This window comes from Helianthus annuus, chromosome 12, assembly GCF_002127325.2.
Source record: "Helianthus annuus cultivar XRQ/B chromosome 12, HanXRQr2.0-SUNRISE, whole genome shotgun sequence".
In the NCBI taxonomy this organism is placed as follows: Eukaryota; Viridiplantae; Streptophyta; class Magnoliopsida; order Asterales; family Asteraceae; genus Helianthus; species Helianthus annuus.
In genome coordinates, this window is record NC_035444.2 from 59,938,142 (window position 1) to 59,947,396 (window position 9,255).

The 9,255-nt window shown below is 36.0% G+C and overlaps 1 protein-coding gene across 1 annotated transcript; it reads right to left on the bottom strand.

Annotated features, from left to right (window-relative positions):
* Window positions 1-1,989: 1,989 nt before the first annotated feature.
* On the bottom strand, window positions 1,990-6,429 carry LOC110895072 (cysteine-rich receptor-like protein kinase 2). Its single transcript, XM_022142339.2, has 7 exons — window positions 5,459-6,429; window positions 5,075-5,188; window positions 4,805-4,944; window positions 4,023-4,233; window positions 3,230-3,464; window positions 2,994-3,144; window positions 1,990-2,457 (listed from the first exon to the last, which is right to left on the bottom strand). The coding sequence occupies exons 1-7, from the start codon at window positions 6,207-6,209 to the stop codon at window positions 2,125-2,127; spliced, it is 1,935 nt and encodes a 644-aa protein (XP_021998031.1). The 5' UTR covers window positions 6,210-6,429; the 3' UTR covers window positions 1,990-2,124.
* Between the last annotated feature and the right edge of the window lie 2,826 nt (window positions 6,430-9,255).

The following is a 9,255-nucleotide window of genomic DNA, read 5'->3' on the forward strand; positions in this document are numbered from 1 at the left end:
ACCGGGCAGCAGATGCCCTGTCCCGTCGTGCTGATTCTGGTCAGTTTTTACAGGCAGTTTCTGCTCCTATTTGGCTACACGGTGCTTTGCTTATTGAGGAGGCCAAACAAGCTTCTAATATTCAGACCTTAATGGCAAAACTCAAAGTGACGCCTGAAAAGTATCTTGGGTATTCAATCAAGAATGATGTTCTGTTTTACCAGGACCGTTTGGTTATTTCGCGCCACTCTAAATTTATTCCTGCTTTATTACACGAATTCCATGTCACCGCTGCGGGTGGACATTCGGGGTTCTACCGAACATATCGGAGACTGGCGGCTAATGTATATTGGGCAGGTATGACAGCTACGGTTAAACAGTTTATTCGGGAATGCAATATTTGTCAGCGTTGTAAGGCAAGTTCGGTACTGCCAGGGGGTCTTTTACAACCTTTAGCAATTCCTGAAGCTATTTGGGAAGACGTGTCGATGGATTTTATCGTGGGGCTGCCTCCTTCGAAGGGATTTACGGTGGTCTTGGTGGTGGTGGACCGTTTATCGAAATATGCTCATTTCATTTTATTAAAACACCCGTACACCGCAAAAACCGTGGCTGAGATTTTTGTTAAAGAGGTTATTCGTCACCATGGAATTCCAAAATCCATTGTAAGTGATCGGGACCCCTTGTTTTTAAGCAAGTTTTGGCAAGAAATATTTCGCTCCATGGGTACTAAATTACAACTGAGTTCAGCCTACCATCCAGAATCCGACGGTCAAACGGAGGTAATTAATCGGTGTTTGGAATCCTATTTACGATGTTTTGCTGTTGATCAGCCCAAGACCTGGTCTGTTTGGTTACCATGGGCCGAGTATTGGTACAACTCCACTTTTCATTCCTCTACGGGTGTTACCCCCTTCGAAACCGTCTATGGCCGACGTCCCCCTTCGGTGTTTCAGTTCATTCCGGGTGAAATTCGGGTGGATTCGGTCGCGAGAGACCTTCAGGACCGTGACGAGGCCCTAAAGCAACTGAAAGTTCATTTATCTAATGCCCAGGGTGCTATGAAGTTACACGCGGACAAGAAAAGACGGGACGTCCAGTTTTCGGTGGGAGAATGGGTTTATGTTAAATTGAAACCTTACCGTCAGTTGTCTGTTGCTAGCCGTATTCATCAAAAGTTGGCAGCAAAATTCTTTGGACCATTTCAGATAGTGGAAAAGTTGGGTCCAGTGGCTTACAAACTGCTATTGCCTGCCACTTCCAAAATACATCCGGTTTTTCATGTTTCTCTTTTGAAAAAGGCCATTTCGGGTCCTAGTGAGACAGTGTTACCTCCAGAATTGGACATGGCTGACTCCCCTCATCTGGCACCTCAAACGGTTTTGGCGACTCGTGTCATTCGGGACGGGTCAGATTCGGTGGAACAATGGTTAGTACATTGGGTGGGTCAACAGGTGGATGAGGCCTCCTGGGAAGATGCTGATTGGATTAAGCTCCAGTTTCCGGAATTCAGTCTTGGGGACAAGACTGCTCTTGAAGGGGAGGGCAATGATAAGAATCGTGAAGGTCCAAAAGAGTTAATTGTCTATTCAAGAAGGGGTAAAACGCAAAGTGGCTAGAGGGGCACACGTTAGTATTAATAGGATGGGAATAATCATGTGAGTTAGTTATGAATTTTGTTAGACATTAGTGGCTCTTGCATCATGCAATGAGAGAGGGAATATCCCTGGATTGTTAGTGGTCCTTTTCAATCTTTCTTTTGTAATTCTCTTACGTATTCAATCAAATTCCCATCCTTCTCACTGTTGCTCTTATTATTTTCAGTTCATTGTTCATTAATTCTCAAACCTATTTCCATTACAAACCGATTAACTGCTCTTGTTTGAGTCTGATACTCATCAGTACTAGTATACAAAAAAATATTTGTTTATTATGAATCTCTAGAAAGGTGACTACCCTTTTAACAAATCTTGTACACAACTAATGTGAACAAATGTAAACAAATCAAAATTTTAGATCAAAAAAATAAAATAAATTAAATAAAAATAAAACTGGGAAGTGGGAACTTCCTTCTTCCATACACAAGATCTCATGACATTTGCTTCCTAACCACAGATGGTTGATTTTGAAACTAACCAGGGTTAATTACCTAGGGAAGAAATGACTGTTTTCAACTGTAGCAATTGAACAAGAATCATCAGTGTTAAAGTACTGGTATAACTTGTGTGTGATCATATTGAGTTCCATGGCATCCTCATCCATAAAAGGGGGATTAGAAGGGGGAGGTAGGGGCTCATCATCTTTTGCTAACATTTTTAGTACAGTTGACATTGACGGTCTTAACGACGGGTCTTCTTGAGTGCAAAGAAGTCCTACTTGTATCGCTTTTATCGCCTCTTTTTGGTTATTGTTGTTACGCATCATTAAGTTAGGGTCGAAGATTTCTTCGCACTTATTTTGTTGGAAATGATTCCACGCCTATTTCATCAGTAAATAACGCAAAATGATTAGTATTCCCATACCCGTTTTGTTCATGTCACTTTCTAACAAAAACTTGCGTAAAAATTGTTAAATGACAAAAATGGCCGCATTTCCTACGTCAGGGATGACAATCAAATAGAGTTGATACTAAGACATTTTTTTGTCATTATTATAACTCTAGGTGTGACAAAAAGTACAACTGTTAAAGCAAGTTGACCAGTTTGAGATCCAAACGGTCCCGTTTGAAACATGGAACTGGCCATCTCAACTTATTATTTACATATTCGTTTTCGTATTAACAATATATAGTTATTATTTATGTCAGGTAATCATGAACCATTCTTATCATTTAAAGAATTCAAACACAAACTAATGATTTTAAATATATATAAAATGTCGGTTCAAACCGTCAAAACTAAACTGTTAAACCAGTAAAACCTGTCGGTCCCGCCAACCCCCCCCCCCCCCAAACCTGGCCTGTTTGTTTTGCCATTTACGAAAGTCGTTTTTGAAGGGGAAAACATTATACTTACAATAGCAACTAAGCTGTCAGTATATTCTGTGTTTTTGCTTTTGTTGTTTTCTATTCCAGTGACCACCTCCAAAACTAAAACACCAAAGCTATAGACATCTGCCTTTTCCGTTAGCTGACCGTGGGCTAGGTACTCCGGAGCCATATATCCTCTATTGAGGTTGAAAAAAAAAATAAACAAATTAGCTTCTAAATTCTATTTTTAGAATATTCAATAGATGCAATTACGGTATTTACAGTGTTCCTGCGATTGCGGTACTTATGTGACTCTTGTCATCTTGAAAAGAACGCGCCAGACCAAAATCAGCTATTTTAGCGCGAAGCCTTAAGTCTAATAAGATATTCGCAGCTTTTATATCCCTGTGAATGATCCGGCATTTGGTGTTTTCGTGAAGATAAACTAGGCCTTCTGCTGTACCGATGATGATGTTATATCTCTTTTCCCAGTTTAGGCTCCTCCCTTTTGTTGCATCTACAAAAGTTTACACATTCATTAGATTATATTACAAATCATTGATAAGGAAGTTGCAAAATAATCAAAGTTCTAAAGTTTTGATTTACGAGGACCGGTTTCAAAAGGGTTTAATTTATGGTAATCTGACCCAGTAAATGATCAAAATATATTGCAGCCGCGTGTCGGTAACTGTTGACCATGTTGACTTCTTTCAGGCGTCTAGAATCGGTTGCTTAGACAATTATACTAAAGCAATTTTTTTGCAAGTCAATGTAGTTTGTTTTTCGGGTATAAAAAACCATAAGTGGTTAAGTCCTCAAACTGTTTTATATATGTTTGACCCGAAAACAAACTACAAGGATATTTAATCAATCACAAAAAAAAAAAAAAAAAAAAAAAAAAAAAAAAAAATTGAGGGGCTTAACCGCACTTCGTGTGAAAATGTACGTAGTTTTCCGGACGATAACATAAGTAAGTTAGTTCGCAAAACATAAAACAGATCAATGCAATGTGCTTAAACTATTTATCTAACACCAATAATGAAGAAACACAATAATTGACAAACATTAAACTTACCAAAAATGAAATGGTCTAGGCTCATGTTGGGTAGATATTCATATATAAGAATGCTTTCAGGACCCGAACAGCTGCATCCTAACAGCCTGACCAGATTTTTGTGTTGAACACTGCTGATCATGTTAACCTCGTTATAAAAATCTGCTGCTCTAAATTTGTTGTTGAAGAAAAGTCTTTTAACCGCTATTTCTCGTCCGTCTGATAGAACCCCCTGAGAGAAATTCAATGTTCGGCTTTAGTTATATAAATGTGTCTGCAAAAATATTTAAGCAGAGGTGGTAAATGAGCAGGTTGTGTAACGGGTCAGAGTGGGTTCAAGTCTAAAAGGGTCATTTTTATAAGTCGAAATGGTCAGGTCAAGTCGGGTTGGACCATCAGAGGACCCTTTGTCTAAACAGTTGAAATATATTTATAAACTAGTTTGCCAAATATGATAAATACTATTATTACAGTGAAGTAATTTTTAACAAAAATATCATTTATTTTATATTTCTCCAGCAAAAGAAGATTTTGCATATAGCATGACATAAACAATTGATACATAAAATCAATTGAAACAAGATTGATTGATTAAAATCAATAAAAAAATTATATATGTTGATTTCTATTCCGCTCATACTTTAAACCGGTTACTAAAAGTCTAAAATCAGGAAAAAAAAAGTGTTAATATTCTTTTACATATTTCTTTTATCGTGTTTTTTTTATTTGACCTATTTGACCTGTTAGAGATTAAACGTAAACTTAATGGGTCGTAATTGTCCATATCTACTGTGAGTAACAACCTTGTAGACGGTCCCAAATCCTCCTTGTCCCAATTTATTAGACTCGTCCCATTTTCCTGTGGCTTTCTCGACGGTGGAGTATTTGAAGTTTAAGCTACTGTCATTAAGCATCTTCGCCATTTTCTTGGCATCATAATAACCTAAAACATTGAGCAGTCATTAGTATTTTCACACGAATTCTTCAGATGATTTGTGTTACTAAAGTTTTAACAATGTATAATACGTTTAAAACACGACGAAAAGGGTGTAGAATTGTAGACTGGCTTATACCTTTTCTCTTCTTCTGTATGTATCTGTCTTTCCAAACATATACAACAATCATTGAAGCAACTGTGATAAGTGACACGGAACTAACAACCGAAACAACAATTGCAATTATCTTCCCTGCAAAATACATAAACAAAAAAAATAACATCAGAGAGGTATACTTTTAATAATTTCATTATGCTTATTTTACTTGTAATTGTTTTAACTTGGATTTTGACCATAGATTCATCATGTTTGACCAATGCATTTAGTTATTCCGGTATAAAAACTGAGCAAATATGAATGTGATTATCCAGCCCAACCCGTTTATATCGCGATTAAAAAATTAAATAAACAAAGAAATAACAGGAACATTTGTATAATTTGATTCAGTAGCATTATTGATACCTCTCTTGTAGCTACTTGTGTCCGGTACAGCATTGAGAAAATCGGTATCCGAAAACCTCATAAAACACCCCGTATTCATCACACGGCCCTCAGACCACGGCAAACATTTCGCTATCGACAGCGACGCATTATCCAAACACGCGCGACAAGAACTCGGGCTCAAACTCCTCCAGCACTCCGCCAACACATAAACCGACTCATTCCCACTCGCCACCAACATCTGCACCCGACCAAAATACTCACTACTTCTCGATGCATCCGTTACAGCATTCAAAACCGCCTGCTTTACCGTATCCTGAAACGACACATTCTTTCTTGTCGTATTACCACAAACATAACTGTCATCAGGCCCGGTATACTCATGGTAAAAACTATAATTCTGCACTCTCATAAAACAACCATCTAGGTAAATTCGACCACCATTGTTGGGAAAACAACTGGGGAGAACCGTACGCGCTTCAGCGTAGCATAATATGCAATCTTGTGAAGAAAGATCGCCGTAACATTGCGCAAGGCCGTAGTTACCATCAGGTCCTGTACCCACAATAGATGTTCCATTACTTGAAGTGCGCATTATCGCTTGGAGTCTTTCCATCATGCCAACAAAGTTTGGAATGAACAACGTTTGATTGTGTTCTCGTTCTAGATCACATGACAGTTTGATGATCTGGGATCTTGCTTCAGCATTTGCTCTTGCTAACAGTTGTAGTATTATGATTAAACTTGTGAGAATTGAAGCTGATATCTTCATCTTCTAGTTAGTCAGGTTTGTTTGTTGGTTTAAAATGCAACTGCACAAAAGAAATATAAATCATAAGTGTGAAACCATGTTGTTATACATATGTTATATGTATGGGACACGTGTAAGATGCAGGAGGTGTAATGGGTTTGTTTTCAGATCCGAGAATGTTTGACTGTGAGAAATGGGTTGCAGTTTTTTTTTTGTGATGAATTTGAGGGGAGGAAGAGAACAGGGTAAGGAGTTCAGCACCACTTAACATGATAATGATTCTAGAATATAATAAATAATATTAAATAACGCAAAAACAAAACCATGTGGGCAGAAAGTGTGAAAGTTGGAAGCCATGTGTGTTTTAATTAATAACTAGAATTGGTTCGTGATTGTAGGTTGCGTGTAAAGTCAACAGTAGGTACCGACCCTCGTGGTTGTTATTATATATTTTCACTATTTTTATAACAAATAATAATAATAATAAATAATAATATTATTATTATTTTTATTTTTAAATAACTTTCATCTCATGCATTTTGTAATAAACAAATAGGGGTGTAAACGAGGCTAGGTGCTAATGAGTTTTACGTGAGGTCAACTCAAAAAAAAAAAAAGCTCAAAACGAGCCTAGAATAAAAGGGCTCGAGCCCAAGTCTGAGTCTAAAATTGTTTAGTAAATGAGCCTGAGCACTAGTGGCGAAGCTTGAGATTTCCGACCGGGGGGTCGAATACGTATATAATAAAAATTTCTACAAAACCAGGGAGTCAAAAACGTATATACCCAAAAATTTCTATACGAAAACTACCTACTCTCCACTACTGAGTGAAAAGTTCAGGGGATCGGCCGCCCCTCCCGCCCCCACAAAGCAACGCCCTTGCTGAGCACGGGCTTTACTTAATGTGATCAAGTTGGCTCTCGAGCCTAAACGAGTCTATTATTTATAAAACTTTTATTCAATATATTTAACATATATTTATATAATAATAATATTATTATCTATAAAACTAAGATAACGAAAAAAAATATAGTTAATACAATTAAAACTAATGTAAATTAATTAATAAAAAATAAACTAGCCAGGCTCAATCTTGATAAACTACTCACGAGCCGAGCTTGAGTTTTAAAAACAAAGCTCGAACCGAGCCAAGCTCGAGCTCTCATAGTAATAAAACAAGCTCAGACTCAGCTTGCCTCGTTTACACCCTATAATCCTGGAAAATTTGTCCTGCATTATTTATTAATATATGAAGCAATTTTTTTAAATTAAAGTTTAACTGGAAGCAATTTTGACGTATGCATTACATTATATTTGTCAATAATAATACATGTGGTCAATTTAGGACAAGAAAGATCCAACAAGAGAGTGCCAATTCTTCAGTACCTAAGTCATTGTTGATGTATAGTTAATATATATATATAAACACACAATCAATAAACCATCGTGTGATCATAGGAAAAAAAAGTAGATCATTGTCTTTGCAACTTTTTCAACATTCATATATTATTATAGGTACAACTAGTTACTAGATTATGTGTTCTCATATTCGATGTGTCTTATAAAGTTTGTGGGCCTATGTACATGAAAAAGTGCATTTTCTATTTTTGTTATCTAAGAACTAACAAGCAATTGCCGATGAATCAACGATTCGAATGAGACTACATGACACCTTGCATTCCAATTGATTATCAAAATGTTGTGGGCCAAGCGTTGACATTTTACATTTAGAATGAGCTGTATAGAGATCTTATAAGTGAATATAAAATAATAATAACATATATTCCATGCTAAACACTACTCCAACATGAAATTCGTTTCGGATTATGTATCCACATGATCAACAAATATTTATACATGATTACATGCCAACATTTTTTTATATTTTTAAATTCAACAAATGAAGAAATAAGGTTTGGCGACTTTATCATGTTTCGATTTAATAAGCAAATAGAATTCTAAATTCTAATGGTCTTATCTAAGTAGTCAATTCTACTAGAAAATTCTTCGTGTTCCTACGATTAAAACCACAAACTAACATACGATGAATCGCTATCTATCAAAACCCTGTTGACGAATCAAAATTAGGGGTGTAAACGAGCCAAGCTGTACACGAGATACTCGAGATCGGTTCAAAAAAAGCTCGAAATGAGCTGTGCTTTTATGAGCTCGAGACCGAGCTTGAAAGTAAACATGTTTAGTAAACAAGTCAGAGTCCGACTTTCATTTATTGAGCTCAAGTCGGATTACTTTCCTATTAATATCATTTTTATATAATAATTATTACTATTTATAAAATTATGATAAAAATAACTAAATAATATATGTATCATTTATAATAAAAACAGAATTAACATACTTAAGTAATAAATAGTAAACAAGTTGAGCTGAAGCCAAACTTAGCATAGCTCGGCTCATTTACACCCCTTTAAAAAAATGTTTAACGTCATTTCTGAAAACACAATGTTTACAATCATCATTCAGAATAATGAAATCTAACAAAATAAATAAATAAACCCTGTTGATTAACATCATAAACATACACTTTTACTAATTAACATTGCAGGTATGATTATAGATGAGAATTCATAACTTTCAACTAGACGAACATTTGCTGTGAAGATTAATCAAATCCAATCTAATCTAATAACACCTTATACACATCATCATTCTACTCATTTAATGCAAAAATAAATAAAAAAAAATATCTAAAACAATTATAATAGAATCGATAACATAAGGATCATACTGAGAATTGGTACCTTTTTATTTAAATCATAACCCTAGCTTGTTGAGACGGACAGAAACTCGTTTAACTACGGGATTTGTTGTCATCTGGATTGATAAGAACGGTGATGGGTATATATATAGAGGATGTGTACATACAGAAGGTGGAAGAAAGAATAAGCGATGAATCTAACAATGGAAGATGAGGAAGATTGAGTTCCAGGTGCTACGTGATACGCAAATGCTAACCAAACCGCGACCTTTATGGGATTGTGAATCTCTGTGGGTCCCATTTCCCAAAATTCCTCATTAAATTTTTTTTTTAACTTTTTTACTATTTT